Here is a 17,192-nt window from a genome sequence, read left to right as displayed (position 1 = left end):
CCTGCCAAATACCTTGAAAAACTGCGTGCAGGTGCACTGAGGAGAACTGTGTCTGTTTTAAAGGGAGAGCGTGGTAGGAAATTGATTTGATTTAGGTGTTTTTTTTCTCTTTACTGCACTTTGTATCAGATTAACTGATTAATAAAAACTATTCACGGCATTATTTTTGAAAGCGTCCTCACTTTACATTGAGTGCCTAAAACTTTAAAAGGATATTGCACAACAAGCTTCATCATGATAATTTATATACTGCATATTCATTTAAAAAGGAATTAATATGTGATGTTAAACTCAATAGATACAGTTACATGAAAAGGAGATTAAAAAAATATAGGATTTGTAAATTTACAGGGTGGATTGAAATATTGCAATTTAGTGCAATATATCATTAAAATATCTGTAATTCATTTTCAGCACAATGTGTGATTGAGTTTCTCGGTTTTTTAACATGTTTTGCATTAACTGGTGCATCGTTGAAACTAAGGGGTATCACGTGACGCGTTGAACCCGGAAGAGAGGAGTGTCGGCGTGTGAGGATTGTTTACATTTGTTGCAGCTCGTCGAGATGAATCCTCCGATGATCAACTCCACCAACTCCGTCTCAACAACAAGAAGTGAGACGCCTATGAGCAAGCGACATGTTTTATTTGTTGTTTATCGGACAGCAGAGAGTCAGAATCGGGCTAACAGTCATGTAGCTTTGGTCAGCTAGCTGTTAGCCGCTGACGTTAGCTGCAGTGTTGTTAGCCCACTGATGACAGAATTGGCTCTCTGGTTTGGTTTTACTTTAGTTTGAGAGTCGGTGAACAGTTCTTTGTTAATTGCCTTACTTACACAATAACACCTCGAGCCTTTTAAACTATATTACGTGTTGTCATGTTAGCATTAATATCGCTTGTGTTTGAATTAGCTTCTTGGCTAGCCCTCAACTTTTCAGGTGGTAATGTGAGCTAGCAACCTGCTCTCTGGCTAACAAGCAAACATGATTAATGATCTCTGCTAACGATGGACTAAAATTCAAACTCATGAACCCATATCTGCCGAATTAATAGCATAATTCATATGTTGATCAAGCCAGTTTGTAAGTTTGTTGGTAAGTTTACACCCTTACTGCTGCAAAGACATGCACACCCAGTTATTAATGGAGATTAAATAGCTGAGTCAGCCTTTATTTTACTGCATAGTTAGCTGTCATGCTGAGGATACAGAAGGTGAAAAAAAAACTACACCCTGCTCCAAAAACTAAGATTATAAGGACTGAATTCATTGTTGTCAGTCACGACTCACTGTGACCCAAAGTCTGCAGCTTTACAGCACACGTCAGTCTGACAGACTTCACAGTCTGGGATGAATTTGCATATTATTTTCCCCCTAGTTTGTTTTGTCTCCTCATTAGTGAGATGAGCAGAAAACCTGCAGTCTCCTGCTTAGTGATATTCTCAGCCTGTGGACTCTAAATGTGCAGTGGGTTCATTTTCTGGGTGTTTCACTGAATCCAAGATCACATTTGAAAAGAGTTATGTATCATTGATGTGGTTACATCCCCACTTACAGTTCAGACAGTGATATACACTCAGTTTATTAGGTACGCAGAGCTAAAACTAACACAATCTAACACAGTAATCCTGCAGTAATTCCAATTGAAACTGTTTTAACAAGGTGTTGTTGTGTGGCATCTTACTGAGAGGCGTTACTAGTATTTTGTCCACTTAATTTATATCATTTACAAAACAACTCTTCTCAGTATATGACTGCACAATTCAAAAGTGCCATAAACAACACCCCATTTTAAAATTATAACCTTCGTTAAGATGTTAGAACATGTTGGACTGCATTAGTTTTTAGCTAGATGTACCTAATAAATTGGTAATTACCTGAAGTTTTGTACCTGTAGAGAAGCAACACTTGCACAGTGACTCTAACTTTTCCAAATTTACATAGATAGATAGATAGATAGATAGCTAGATACTTTATTTATTTATAGTTAACTTTCCAACAGTTTAATCCTAAATGTATCTTCATCAGTCTGATTGGGATTGCAACAGTGTTTATAGAAATACATTTATTATACTGAATCAGTGTGTAGCTTTCACTTTTTATTTGATGCTATATTCCAATATCCCAGAACCTGCATGCAATGTGCTTACGCTGCATTCACGTCATATGGCATGGATGGGAAAGATTGGGGAGATTCCCATGGTTGTGACTTGCAAGCAATAACATCATAGGACAGCTCAGTTGGTTGTGTGAGAGTTACCACACTGTGTATGATCAATATAATACTGTACCCATTTAATTTGGATTTAATTTGCATGAGACGTTTGCTGACGCAAGGCGCCCATGTTTGCATGGTTTTCAGGAAGTTCTGTGTTACGAAGCGTTAAGTCAGAAAAATCAGATTTTCCATCATATTTATGACTTGAATGTCGATGTTGGCAATATTTACAAGCTGGAAACTTCTATATGTGATAACTTTTTTGAACGTGGCATAAGAGTTACGTTCAGTTATGTTCAGTTGTCATTGTACTCAGCTGTGTTTGTGTACGTGCAGGGAAACGAGAGGCCGAGCGCTCTGTTAACTGGACGGTGGAGGAAACGCAGGTGCTGCTGTGCGCCTGGAGCAACGAGCGCGTCCAGAAGAGCTTGGCGGAAACCCTCCGCAACCGCCACGTCTTCAAACACCTCTCAGCCCGCATGAGTGAGATGGGTTTCAGTCGAAGTCCACACCAGTGCCGGCTACGGGTCAAAACTCTGAAGGCTAACTATGTGAGAGCCAAACTGCAGAAGAGCGTCGACAGCTCGCAGCCGTGCACTTTTAAATACTTTGCGGAGATGGACGCCGTGTTGGGCCGGAGGTCAGTGGGAGGGCCCTATTTTGTTTCTCCAGAACGGATGGCAGAGTGTCACCCTAACTCCATTGATAGGACAGGAAGTGTCCCGCTAGATTTAAACTCTAGTACAGAGATTACTGAACACCATTTTGATTCTTTGGGGGGGACAGGAAGACCATTTATGAGCTCTGCAGACGGGAGAGGAGACCGGCAGTCGTGGCAGCTCGAATCTGACATCAAGTTGGAGGACGGAGGAGATTCAACGGATGAATTTGAGTTCAACAACGCAGGATTTCCACAATGTCCGAGAGACAGGTGCCACGATGTCTGGAGTCTGGAGTCATCCGTCCATCGTGACATGAGTGGTATGTGCTGAGATTATTATATACTCACATTTATTTGCAGGAACCAGAGAATGTTTGGCATGATTTAATTAATCAATCAGAATAGTTGCAGATTAATTTTCTGTTGTTCAACTTGTCTCTTAATTGACTAATTATTTCAGTCATTAATGTCAGTAATAATAGTCACATACTGTTTCCTGTTGTATAATTTATATTTTTATATCCTGTGTCATAGGTACACCAGTGGAAAACAGCTTGAGCACTCCTTCCCCACATGTAGTACCACCTCCATCTCCATCTCCTCCTCCTCCTCCTCCTCCTCCTCCTCCTCCTCCTCCTCCTCCTCCTCCTCCTCCTCCTCCTCCTCCGCCTCTTACCCAGTCCACTGGCTCTCCTCTCCCTGCACCCCCAGATCCAAGCCCCAGCACCCTCCCCACCTCTGGCCACCACCACCTCGAGTCCACCCGCCTGGAACCCGTCCTCAAGCACCTGCTGGAGAGCTTCCACCGGCTGGTGTCGGAGACCCGGGGCCTGCTGGTGCAGCTGGAGGGCCAACGCCAGGAGCACGCCCGCTGGCACCAGGAGCTCCTGGCCCAGTGGCTGCAGAGGGAGGAGCGCCGGCAGAGGGAGACGGGCGAGAGGGAGGAGAGGAGGGAGAAAGCTCGCATGGAGCACGAGATCCGAGTCCTGGAGCTCCTCACAGGTCTAGCCAGAGAACACAGGTGTAAGTGCGGAGGTGGCCAGACTGTATCAGGGGCAGCGAGCTCAGGTGGAACCAAATAAAAACACTGACAATGCAAAACAGCCACATTCAGGGCAGCGTGGTTTGGATCGAGACTCTAACTGAACCAAAAAATTACGGGAAAAGACCCTCAAACTGCAAGAGTGTGAGAAAAAGCTGCTGATTGTTTACTGACAGCTGGAGGTCAGCTGTGCTCAGAACACAAAGTTACAGTTGGAGTGTGAAGGAGAAGATGCTTTTCTCTCTGGTTGGAGATTCAATAGGTCTCCGTTGATTGTACCAAATGTGATGGAACTGCTTCATGCACTTTTACAGAAATAAAAAATTTAAAAAAACTACTTCCTGTTTACTGTTGCAATCTGTTCGAATATTTGATAAAAAAAAAAAAAAACAAACAAAAACTGCCCTTCAACCAGGAAGTCACAAGTTTAATTCCCCTCCGCATAAAATAAGCATTTGTCAATTCTCCAGATGTTTTTGTTCAGATGATGACACTGGACCAAATGGGAAACATCCTACTATGAATTCCTGATGCTAATCCTCAGTACTCTGGGTTCAAGTTGTTATGGGGAATGTTGCACAAACATAAAGTCGGTATTTATTTATTATTTCCCTGAAGGAACATTTCAAATCCAGCGCACCAGTCTGGATTTAACGCTTGCATAAGAGACCTTTAGCACAGTTTTGACACTCCGGCCAGGCTCTTCCTCCAGAACGGTAAACAGCTGATGTCTTGAGTCACACAGCATGATAATGAAAATGAAAGCATGTGGACATCATGTACCTTTTTACAGTTCTGTGACTGTATTGATTTGTGATCTATTTTTTTGCTGTGAAAGCTTTAACCTGTCCAAACGAGCTACACGAGAATATCCCTTGTCTGTGATGGGGAATTTTTTTTCTTCTTCTTCCTGCTTTACACTCTGAATCCAATTTATTGAACCTCCAGGCTGTAGCTGCCCCATGCTGATTGTTACCTGAATAGACAAACTGGAAATCTTTCACTGGGCCATTCAGCACAGGCTGCCCTGAAGGTAGAGTGTGAACGAGTTGAAATGGAAAAGCCCCACTTCCTTTGGCTTTTGAAATGCTAAAACCAGACTGTAATCAACACTGGTCAGACTGGTATTGTGTTTTACAGACAGGTTTAAAACCAGATATGGCGGCTGATATTCTCTATTTTTTATTACAAACAAGAAAAGACCAAATCCAACAATGAATTAATCCTAATAACAAGAATCGTCTGTGTGGCTAAAGCCGTGCTGCGCCACAGCGCTCCATTGTTGTCCAGAATTATTAAAAACCATCAGTAACCCTGAGCCTGCTGCTCAGGGTGACATGTTCCTTCATTACCATGAGCACACACTTATAACGTTCACTTTATACACGCACACACACACACACACACACCATCCTGCTGCTCCAAGTAACTCGCTAAAGCACCAAATGTGTATTATTCCACCACTGAAAATAGTCCCCCAACAAATGTACAATTTCCTCCTGTAATATTATTAAAATTACTGAGCGTTTTGTAAAAATCAGACTTTATTTTGAAGTGTTGATCCATCAGAAGATTGAAAAACCATCGCAGTGTAGTTTTACATCTCCTCTCTCAGGTTTCTCTCTGGAGCTCTAGTAACAACAGGTCGGTGAGCCAATCAGAAGAGAGGAGGCTCTGAGCCTCTCTTCTGATTGGCTGACTGTTTTCTGAGTGATCGAAGACAAAATATAGCAGATTTCAGGTAAAAACACTCAGAGAAACCAAATCCTGCAAGACCAGAAGGTGGGTCTGGGTGGGCGGGGCTTTGGGCGTGGCTGAGAGCGGTGACCGCTTTGTTGTGACATCACAAAGTTCAGGAAGTCCTGACGGCTGGTTTTAAGGCTCAGTTTCTGAATACAGGCTGTGTGTGTTTCTCTGTGGACTGAGGCTTTGATACTTTCACAGTATTAATATAGAAGCTAGACCTGATCTATAATGATAATAATAGACATGTCACTTTATGCAGCTTGGGACCTGCAAAGATGTCAGTACAAACACTGGAGGCTAAGAGCCACAGGGAAGGGATATCAGAAAGCAAGACTATCACAGTGTTGGTTTTGGTCTGTTCATGGACTTTCTTCCTCGTCTTCATCTTCGCCTTTCTTGCTGGTAACCTGCTCATCTGTCACATTCAGTGTCATTTGAAGCAGTGAATTGTTAGGAAAACTGATCCAAAAGTGAGATCCAACACTCATGTTTGGTTCAGGGATTTGTTAATGCTTTCTAAATATATAAAATTGTACTGCTTCTTGATCAGCTCTTATCATGAATATGAGTTTTTGCCAATGTCTTTGTTGCAGTATATGAAAAACAAACTTGAATTTCCAGATAAAATGAATACGTGGTTCTTTGTAGTGTCTGCAGACATATATTGTGTTTGTGTCCCGCGATGTCCAACACAACGGCTGCCTTTGTGTGATCTTTGTGGTCAAACTCTGTGCAGTCATTTAAGCGAGAGGAAAGCTGGATTACCGCATATATACTTAAATCTGCGCTAATCCCAGATTACGTAATACCTCTGGATGTTGACAAGATTTGGGATGATTTGCTGTTATTTTACCATGGCTTATTACTCTGCTCGGAAAATGTGGAGGAAGTCGGTCGAGCACAAATGATTCTCCGGCTAAACAAACATCCAGCGTTAAGTCACATTTCTTTACCATTTTACCAGTTTTAACTACAGTGAAGGGTTTTAAAGAAGCCTGTTTGCTCTTGTTTGTGGATAATAGGAACGAGCAGGTAACATTGAACAAATTAAATACACTAAGACAATATTTTCTGCAGATATAAAACATAATTTAGAGTCTCTCGTACAACCAATTTCTCCTCACTGTAGATAAGAATTTAATCTTAACTGACCTGGCTGGTTAAATGAATTACTACATTAAGACGACTAAACCAGCGATCGCACAATGGGCCTCTATAACTCAACACACAGAGCTCCGTGACACTGCCAAGATTAGGGTTTGCCAGAGAACACTGCATCAGAGGATTTAATACAGTTGTCATTTAAATACGATTGTGGTTCGCATGAATATTTCATTTAATCTATACACTTTTTTTTTTTTTTAAGAAAAGTCCCGTTCTGGACTTTCATGTAATGTGACCCAACATTTTCCATTTCCCTACAAAAGGCAGCTTCCTTCTTTTTTCTTTTTTAGACGTCCCCCTACTTAGAAACAGTTGTCACCCTAAATTATACGAACAAACAATGAGCACCACTGTCAGTTTCAGAACTGAAACTGAACAGAACTGGGGGGGGGGGGGGTCGGTTCATTTTTATGCTACAGCTTTTCCACTGATATAATTTGTCTTATTGGTGTTCATGAAGTTTTCAATTTACATAACCTGTCGTGTAGACATGCAAAATAGAAAAAGATGGGGGGGGTTGATGGAGATGAGGAGAGGCCAGAGTAAATGGGAGAGAGGAGGGGTAAAAGGGGAAGAAGGGGGGGGGGCAAGAGAGGGAGGAGGTCAAGAGAATAATTTGAAAATGTGTGAGCTTGTAACCTTGTTAGCTTAGAGCTAATTTTGCTCTGTAGCTCCATGCAACCATTCAAATATACGACAGTAAATATACAGCACAGGACACATAGCCTCATGTTACAGAGCATTTAATAATAAATGTTGACGAATCATTATTATTGTCACATGTTTTAACTGAAATTAGAGATTGTAGCCATCCTTAATTTGAAATACCATTACATTTGGTTGTTCGTGGTCCCCAGAGGATGAACCCTACTGTCTTTACTGACTTGAAATGTCACTTTTCAGCTAGCGCCATCATCAGGTCGAAGTTTTCATTTCTCCAGTGGTTCAGTTTATGAACAACCTGCAAAACTAATGACAGCAGCCTCGGCCTCTGCTTTTAATTATTGTTGATTAGTCCTAATTAGCAAATACTAGCATGCTAACATGCTCAACGGTAATCATGGTAAACAAATAGCGGATTTCACAAAGGTGATGATACATTTCGATATAATAATGCTGCAACTGAATAGCTAGCGTTAGCTGGCTAGCTGCACAATTAAAGAAAGTCGCTGTTGTTCACAAAGATGGGTTTAAATTTTAAATCCACTGTTGTAAAAAAAAATTGAAACATTGCGGAAATCGGGAAATTGTGTGTGAAAAAACCTTTTTAAGTCTCGCTTTCAAGGCACATTTCATCATAAATCATAAAGACATAAATCACACACAGGTAAACACGCAGAAACTATAGAAAATAAGGTTAAAAATTCAGTTTTGTTTTTGGTTGTGGACACAACAGATTTCTAATTGATTGAACTGCACGTCTCATTTCACCAAATGAACAATCAGACACAATATAAATCAATCTTTTATTATCATTATTATTATTATAGTTTGAAGCTTTTGCATAACTTGATTTGAAATTCTTGTAAATACAACAAACTGAATGGAGAAATGAAACATGCACGAGGAGGGGTGAGGAAAATACAGATGGAAAAAACCGTCAGTGTCGGAGAAGGAGAAAGGAGAAAGAGAAATGAAATTGAAAACGATGAGACACAGAGAGGGGAGGAGGAGGAGGAGAGGGAGGGGGGGGTGATGTGGGGAGTTCTCTCCTCTGATTGGCTGCTGCCTCTCCCTCACAATAAAGTCTTGAGGCTGCTCGCGGCTCCCGGAGCTCAAACACAACAGAAGGCGGCGGCGGAACGAGCACAGCCGGAGCTCTCATTCATTCATGCGGTTTTCTTCTCCTCGGAACGAACGCGCTGTTGCTCCCGCTGCTCTGAAACAACCGGGACTACTCGTTTCACGTCTCTGCTTTTCCAACTCAGTATATAATGCTGCTCTGAGCGAAGAGCGGAGCGGGAGGGACGGATCAGCTGGGTTTCACCGGTTTATTATTCACATGTAAAAAAAGAAAAAAGAAAGGAGAAAGTCTCGGCTGTTGAAAGGCTGGTTCTCACATTTCGGGAAAGGATACGAGGGGGGAATTTACACCTGGATTGCTGCTCGTTGAGGTGAGCTGTGGGGATTTACTCTCTGTTTGATGATTTTCTGTGAATGTGCTGTTTGTTTTGTGGACCTCGGAGACGCGGCGTAGCTGCTCCAAAAAAAAAATGCGCGCAGGTGGTGGAAAGAGCGCACTTCATCTGCAGCCAGAGAGAGAGAGAGAGAGAGAGAGAGAGAGAGGACCGAGGCAGCAATTTCTAAACGCGCCTCTCTCTCCAACTTGACTGCACTTAATTAAGATTTCAGCTTCAGAGTTTCTGCTGTTGTTGTTTAAATTGAACCATTATTTGCCGTCAGTGCGCTGTGATTGACTTTCAGCATCAAAACAAACGTGAGTAATGATGCCCACAAGTAGCTGCTTCTGTCTGTTTCATTTCCACTAAGTGACCCCCCGAATTGCACCCCAATAATGGGATTTTTTTGAAATCAGTGTCAATGGCGGACTATTTTTAACCCCCTCTACCCTCTGGCTAAGAGGATTCCCCCCCCCATCCCTCCCTCCCCGTCTCCTCTCCCCTGCAAGACAGTGAGGGATCAGTGAAGTTAATCCCACTTCTCTCCTGAATAACTCTGTCCTCCTTTCCGTGCCCACTGCTCTGTATTACAAGCATGCATTCGGGTTTTCCTTAATGTGCTGACAAGTTAAATCCGTTTATTGGTGATTTGGCAGGACTCTGGTCGTGCTGACAATGTGAGGGGTGTCTCCTCTGCTTGAATGAGTTATTGTTGCTGTGGATTACATGGTGGCTACTGTACTCTGGTGCTTGTGCAGTGGTGGGCTTTGTTTGTGCCAATGCATGCTTTGCTTTGCTTTGCTTTGCTTTGCTTTGCTTGGGGGGGAACTGGGAAGTTTCCTGGCTCTTTTGAAGTGACAGGAGGTTGATATTTGGTGCAAGCGGTGATGTAATTGTAGATTCAGAAAAAAAGAAAGTGTGTAGTCTGCGGAGCTTTGGGAATTAAAAGAAGCGTGTGCTCACGGCTGCAGGCTCGCTGTGCTGCAATCTGTCACTCAATCCTGAGCCAGCACTGAGGTACTGACTCGCAGGTCACAAAGCGACCATGCATTTATCAAATGACGGCTAAATATGACAAAATAATCTCAACATGAAGTCCATTTAGTAGCTGTTTTGATCATTTCACACAGTCTACGGAGTTTTCTCACTGAAACATGTTCAAATTTCACTTTTTTTTTATTTTTTAGAGCAAATTCTGCTGCAAAGACTGATTTTCAACACAGGTGCTGAGATTATTTTAACCTGCAAATTGTTGAATCTGTATTTACAGAGAAAAACTTTGAGGTCGGGGATTACCCAGACTAAAGGCATCTGGATTTAGGTCTCAAAATGTCCCCTGTCCACTGGTTCCCCTTTATTCAAAGACACAGATGCTTGCATCAGAACATGAGTTGAAAATTAGCTGTTTGTTGTTTTTTGCTGCACCATCAGCATTAGTGGAGCTCTCCTGGAGTTTTGATGCAGGGGGAAGAATCCGGAGTTGAAGCCGTAAAGGTTGTTGTTTCTGCTGTGCAGGATGTGTAGTGTCTGCAGGGAGGAGGGAGGATTCATGTGGCTGTCGAGGACTGATGACACCAGGTGACAGAATCCTATACGGAAGCTGTGATTTTTACCGCCTCAGTGCGACAGCTGCAAAACACTAACCTGAATCCAAACACTGTGGGTGCGACGGCACTCATCGGCGCTGTGAATGGAGTCAGGAGAGGCGGAGGAGCTGAGGGTGATGTGGTGGTTGGATGGTGCTTGGAAAGCGTCCATGTTCTTCTGCTTCTCAGACATCAGAGCGCGTGAAGAAAAGCTGGGAAAGAGTCAGTTTCCTGTGTTACATCATTTTTGATCCAGACGACAGCAGAAACAGGGCTCTTGGCGTCCCAACCGGGCTGATAGACGAGTATATTTTGTTACACCCCAAGAGATGAAAGTGGTTTGAAAAAGAAGCATCAAGTTGGCAGGTTATAACTTTAGCTTTTCCCCTGGAATATATGTGGACAACAATCACTCTCTGTGGCACCGTCACATATTTACTCTGGCTTGTTTCACCTCTTATGATGTTTGCACAGAGTGAAATATTCAAACCTACCCTGATATTAAAGTCGTAAAGTTCTGTGGGTGTGAACAAAGTTGAGCTGCACGGCGGGAGTTCACGCTGATCGACCCCCCGGCAGGACAGTGGGGTTGAAAAGGTTAAGTGAGACAGCGATGTATCTGTTCTGGTCTGAATGTTCTTGCTGCTGTCGGAGTCTGTTGTGATGTATGTCCTAATTTAGCATCAGCGTTTTATCTGCTTAATGGGAACCTTCCCTGCACGATAATATCGTACATTGCGATATTTAGGCTGGATTGTATCGCCTAGAAATGTAACTGCACATCGCGGCAACTAAAAAAAAAACGTGATTGGTCCGCTAGGTAGCATGACTGTTAAACTTTTATACTTGCGTCGTTCCTGCGCAGAAGTACAACGCAGGCTTCAGACAGGTGCAGGTGCATTTCTACTTAAAACCCTCCGGTCTTCAGTTCAGTTCAGTTTGACCACAGCCCGGCTTCAAACAACACCGTCAACCAGCCGTCCGTATTTAAACGGCTTCCACTGCCCCACCGCGGCCTCTTCACCCTCCCGTGCAGCCGCTCGGCTATCTCTCACCCTCATTTCCTCAAGCCATGGATGAGTGAGATTCCTCATGCCTTTCGGTGTTTACGCAGTGGAGGGCGGGTGGAGGGGCTGTTGATTTACTACTGCTCCCTCAAAGTATGCCTGTGCTCGAATCACATTCCCTCACTGCGACAGCCTCCGCCTCTACTCCCAATAAAGCAAAAGGAAAATAAACAAATTTCTGCTTTTTCTCCTCCTGCTTGTCTTTGCGTCGCGCCTCGCTGCCCTGACCCTGTGCGCTCCTCAGCGGTCACTTCTAAGCATCAGAAAGGTGCTGTAATTGTTGAGCGTGCGGCTGATGGCGTGCGTTTTGGTGCACCGCGGGAATGATGACCTGTGTGTTCTTCACAGCCTCTGAAGTGCTGATGGCTGCTCATCAGGAGCGGTCGTAAACACTGCGGGCAGGGCGGGAAGAGCCTCTGCAGGCTGTTTGATAGCTTGTATTTTGGGCAAGCGAGAGACCAGACTCCATCATTTTCTCTCTGGGGCGGCTCCACCCAAACGTTTGGAGCCAAAATGACCTGAAAACACATGTCATTGGCTCTGCAGCCTGAAGGTAGGTCTTACTCTTAATGTGACCTTCGCCTCGGGAGGTTTTGGTGCTTTTTAAGCCGATGCCATCCCGTTCCACAACCACCCCACCCCCCACCACCACCCCTCCCCCCCACAAGGCAAAGGAGCGTATTTTACACAAATGTCTTTTTAGTTTAATTTCTGCGTCGCTTGTTTCAGGTGAGCGTTGTGTGTAAATATTAGGAAAGAGCGGAGAAAGTCCCTTCAGATTTACCACGAGATATCCCCCGAGTGAGTGAGTCAGCTCCCGAGCCGGGCAATCACCCCGAGAGACTCACCACCATGTGATAATCAGCGGCCTCAGCCAATAGCAGAAGCGGGAGCAGAGTGTGTGTGTGTGTGTGTGTGGGTGTAAAAATAGATTGAGAGTTTGAATATTTAACGAATATCACAGTTTGAAGAGTGTCGCCTTTTAACTGTTTATTACCAGGAATCTGAACGTCCTCTGCTTTTAAATCTGAACCGCACTTCATTCACACATTGAGGCGGGTGGTTTTACACACACAAACACACACACACACACACACAAGCAGAGAGGCTATAATTAAAACCAGCCACCCAACCTAAACAACCCCCCCCTCCCCCTAAAGTGGGGTTGCAAGCTTTGGCATTTTGTTTGTTTACCTTCAGCTGCTCCCCGGCCAGCAGCCGCGCTTTAAACCAACAGCAGTGTGCTCGGGGTTTGCGTTTGTCAGGCCCCCGGGACCCCGACATGTGGTCCCTCCACCACCACTACTGCTTCCACTACTACACACGCCACCTGGAAGCCAAATGTAAATCAGTGTGTCTTTTTTAAGCATCCTGAGCTTTGTTTTTAGGATTATGATGAAGGCTGCAGCTGGAAGAGGAGGACACACACTGTTGGCTTTAGTGCAGAGATGGGGATGGACATAACTGAATCATTGGGCTGTAGGATGTAACATGATTGACAGCGACAGTGGCCCCTAATCTTTGCAAGTAAAACTCTCATTCATATTTAAGAATTTGAGATATTCATTTCGCAGCAATATATGTGTTTTTTTTTTTTAAAAAACCTTCAGGACAAATCAGAAGCATCAACAAAACAACTTTAGATGAGACGTGAAACACTCGGCACTGACCTCCACAGGCTGCTGGGCAGAAGTGCTGCTCTGATAGAGGAGACTACAGACTTTTTTGTATGTGTTAGTTGCAGCTTTTATCTTCAAAGTCCCACCTCCACATTGTTTTCAGAGCCATCAGAGAGGGAGAGTGATGATGTCATGATACCGAAGCTCCAGCACCGCTCGCTGCAACAGAAACGCAGCTCTGTGTGCTGTGCGATCTGAGGCTCAGTAGTTTCACTTACAGGAGGTGTGTGTGAGTGTGTGTGTGTGTGTGTGTGTGTCATTGACCTGAATCCTAGTGCAACTAAACTGGCGAATATCACTCTGATACCCCACCTCAGGAAATACTCAGAAACTTTATTTAAAGTCGATAAGTCACATCTGGATGATAGTTAATACTGGAGGAGCTGGATCCCACCTGTTGACTTTAAGTACTAAAAATGAAGAGGCGGGTATTACTATACCATCCACCCCCACCCAACCAGACCCCACCCTACCCCTCCCGATTACTGATCAGGAAAGAAAGCGTGGGATCAGGGAGGTTCTAGATCCCAGCTGGGGAAAGTGAAGCAGTCTCGTTCTCGGCGCTCGATCACCTGCTGCTGTTGATGTGCGCCGCTCATCTGAACCTCGGTGGTGTGTTTAGTGCACGGCAGACATCTGTGGTTGTACTGGGATGCTGCTAAATGAGTTTGAGCTCTTAAAGTTCATCTGAAAACCCTCAGCGGAGTAAACAAAGATGCAGTTGACTTGTATCAGTGTCCCCCCCCCTTCATCTTCCTCCATCAGACTCGTGATCTCCCCGTCTCTGCCTCCGTGCGGGGGAAGCCACATGGTGCAGCAGATGCCAGGGCCGCTGCGCTCTGACTCCTCGCGCTCGCCCTTTTCTCATGGAAATGGCCATGGTTGTCTCGCTGAATAATAGCGATGGACGGCGTGTGCACGTGTGCATTATGGCGCGGCAGCCGTGTGAAAGTGGTTTTTGTCTCGTGTGGGCGGAGCCTTTTATGTGAACTTATGAATACTCAGGATTTGTTTTGGTATCTATATCAAGTCTTTTGACGCTGCAAAGGCAACCAGAGTCTTAACGTGACTTTTAAAGGGGCCGACTAAATGATATCTCTACATTTCCACTCATGGTCTGATCAGCTGACGTCTTCTCTCTCACCCCCACGGGACAATGAAACCCTAAATTTATTTGAACTGTTGGTGCCAGGTGCAGTTTACACCTCCTGGCATCCCCCATATCCGTCCCTGGCGGTGCTGCATTGCATCAGCCTTAAAGGCTTCCTGACTCGGCAGGCAGCCACGGATCAGCATATTGTCAAGGAGGTGGAGATGTGTGTGTGTGTGTGTGTGTGTGTGTGTTTGTGGAGGGGGTGGGGTTGTTGCAACCTGCACTGACCCCCCACCCCCCCCGGTGTGAAAAGGCCCTTTGTGTTTCCCTAACCATAAGTCTGCCTGGCAGGGGACAAAGCCAGAGTGCCAGGTTCAGAGGTCAGGAGGACTGGCAGAGGAAAGTGTGTGTGTGTGTGTGTGTGTGTGTGTGTGTGTGCGCGTGCAGGTGTTGTTCTATGTTTGTGAGGACCAGTTATCTGCTCAGAGAATTTACCGACAGAGATTGTTTTTGCACCTCTGGGTCAGTCTGGGATTAGTTATACAAGTTTCTATGGCAACGTTTTGATCAGTGTTCGCCCGCACCGCAGCACAGGATCATACGCGTGCTCCTCCGCTTGTCATGTTCTACCGTGCATTGTGATTTGTTCTGCCTCTTTGAAACACAAACACACACACACACACACACACACACACACACACGTGTGCGCGGCAGCAGTGGAAGGAAACAGGCGTTCAGTGTCATGATGTCCTGCAGGGCAACAGCTTGGAACAGAGTATCTCACAAGCTCTTACATGTTGTTGATGTACTTTCACTTTTATGTTGAAACACAAACACAGAAGTCCCTTTATAACCGCAGCTCTTTGTGGGTCAGGAGACGGAGTCTGAATGGATGAACTTTCCCACTAAAGCTTAAATCCTCATCCGTCTTCGTCTTGTTCGCTGCGAATTAATAACCAACTCTTAAAGGTTGCTGCGGCTGCAGTTACTGGACTGTGGATGATGCACATTAACCTGCACAGCTAAGCGTTGGCGGTGTGGCGTAAAGCACTAATGCTACCAAGGGTAAAGGGTTCAGCTTCCTGTAAAGCTCAACAAAGCGTCTGTAAGCCGTCTATTCTTGTTTCCTTGCAGATGACTCATAAAACTGAGCCACAGTTTTCATTTCAGCTCCTACACGTCCAATTAAACTAAACCCAAACTCTGAAACCTTAAGATAGACAGCGGGGGATCCAGAGGAGGAAGGGAGTCGACTGCATCCAAACCATTTTCCCAAACAAACCTTTGCCGTCTGTGTTTGTGTCTCGGAGCTATTTTGGATTTGTTCGGCTACATCCTGCATCAGCGTCTGCGGTGAAATATCTATTGGAGGAGACGTTCGTGGCGTCCTGACTGACTGTTCCTGTGTTTGTCCTTTTTTCTCTCGTAGGACAACATGCCTCAGACACCGCCATTCACGGGGCAGCTGAACACAGGCAGCTACAACAAGAACCTGTACCAGACCAAGGAGGAAGGCTACCCCGGCCTCTATTACCATGACAACAACCTGGTGTCCGGGTCCCTGGAGGCCCTCATTCACCACCTGGTCCCAACTGTAGATTATTATCCAGATGTGAGTATTTGGTTTGTTTTTAAACGTTTCTTTCATCTCATTTTCATTCCACACATCAGGGATTAAAAGTTGTTATTTATATATTTAGTTGTGAGTTTTAAAACCTATTTTCAAACTCTCATCTTCATTTTTGCCTTTACAGTTAAACTTACTGTCTTTTCTCTCTACAGAGGACATACATCTTCACCTTCCTGCTCAGCTCCCGCCTCTTCATCCACCCATATGAACTCATGTCCAAGGTGTGCCAGATGTGCATGGAGCAGCAGCGGCTCAGCGATCCCCAGGCTGACAAGGTATCACAACAAATTCCCTTCTTAGCTATTTCAAATTCAGTCAGCGGATCCAACAGGACTCTCATCTCAGCCATGCATCCTATGTTTGGTTCTCCCTACTTATGTTTATCCTTCATTTGCAGATGAGAGTCAGGAAGATTGCTCCCAAGATCCTCCAGCTCCTGACGGAGTGGACGGAAACCTTCCCGTATGACTTCAGGGACGAGAGGATGATGCGCAGCCTGAAGGAGCTGACCCACCGGCTGGCTAGTGGAGACGAGGTCAGTACGCTGCAGTTATTCATACCTGAAGTAGTTAATTAACAGGAAAGTGTCTGTCTGCTGTTTAGTTTAGGTGTGATCACAAGGTGGAGTGCTGTTTTTTCAGACGTGCACGTGCAGCAAAAGCTACAGGCACAGGCAGATTTTTGCAGATAGCAGCGGAGGGTGGTGGAGGTGGGTGTCTCTGGCAACAAAGCCGGTTTTGAGGCTGGCTGCGCTGAGAGAAAAGCCCCATTGTTCACGGGGCTAGGTGGCTTTTTTGTGTCATCTCTGGGGGCGCTCCCTCCTAGGCAGCATTTCGGATTGTTCCACTGCTGCAGAGCTGAATGTCGCTGGCTTAGCGTGTCATTAGCCTCTGGTGCGCTGTTTGGACAGCAGACTTTTATAGTGGGGTAGGACTGTTTTTGTCCTGCACCCTATGTTATCTTTGGTGCACATTCAGACCCTCCACTGTTTGAGATTTAGATATAGAAAAGTTGTTTTGACAAGAGGTGACTCATGCTATCAATGCTGTGAAAGGAAATGCTAACATAAGCTGAGCTAATAGTGACTTAGCTTAGAAAATACCTGTGTGTACTTCAAAAAAATAGCTAAAAATGTTGAAAATCAGCTTAGACAAGAAGCTTTATATCGGACCGGATAGCTATTAGCATA

The 17,192-nt window shown here is 44.7% G+C and overlaps 2 protein-coding genes across 2 annotated transcripts in view; both read left to right on the top strand.

The window, feature by feature from the left end:
* Nucleotides 1–540: 540 nt before the first annotated feature.
* On the top strand, nt 541–4,232 carry LOC111227983 (formin-3-like). Its single transcript, XM_022753748.1, has 3 exons — nt 541–614; nt 2,552–3,196; nt 3,411–4,232. The coding sequence occupies exons 1-3, from the start codon at nt 566–568 to the stop codon at nt 3,956–3,958; spliced, it is 1,242 nt and encodes a 413-aa protein (XP_022609469.1). The 5' UTR covers nt 541–565; the 3' UTR covers nt 3,959–4,232.
* A 4,389-nt stretch (nt 4,233–8,621) lies between these two features.
* Nucleotides 8,622–17,192, top strand: part of rasgef1b (RasGEF domain family member 1B) — a 30,418-nt gene continuing 21,847 nt past the window's right edge. The window contains exons 1-4 of the mRNA XM_022753747.1: nt 8,622–8,942; nt 15,803–15,985; nt 16,156–16,278; nt 16,401–16,538. Coding sequence (XP_022609468.1) covers nt 15,809–15,985; nt 16,156–16,278; nt 16,401–16,538 — 438 coding nt within the window. The 5' untranslated portion in view covers nt 8,622–8,942; nt 15,803–15,808. The remainder of the gene's footprint in view (nt 8,943–15,802; nt 15,986–16,155; nt 16,279–16,400; nt 16,539–17,192) is intronic.

This window comes from Seriola dumerili, unplaced genomic scaffold (genome assembly GCF_002260705.1).
Source record: "Seriola dumerili isolate Sdu_G_001 unplaced genomic scaffold, Sdu_1.0 BDQW01000193.1, whole genome shotgun sequence".
Classification (NCBI taxonomy): Eukaryota; Metazoa; Chordata; class Actinopteri; order Carangiformes; family Carangidae; genus Seriola; species Seriola dumerili.
Note: the sequence above shows the minus strand (reverse complement) of the source record. Positions and strands in the feature narration are given on the sequence as shown.

Coding starts and splice junctions, on each gene's coding strand:
- LOC111227983 (XM_022753748.1), top strand. CDS start 566: ATGAATCCTCCGATGATCAACTCCACCAACTCCGTCTCAACAACAAGA. Junction 615..2,551: donor CTCCGTCTCAACAACAAGAA/GTGAGACGCCTA, acceptor GTGTACGTGCAG/GGAAACGAGAGGCCGAGCGC. Junction 3,197..3,410: donor CGTCCATCGTGACATGAGTG/GTATGTGCTGAG, acceptor CCTGTGTCATAG/GTACACCAGTGGAAAACAGC.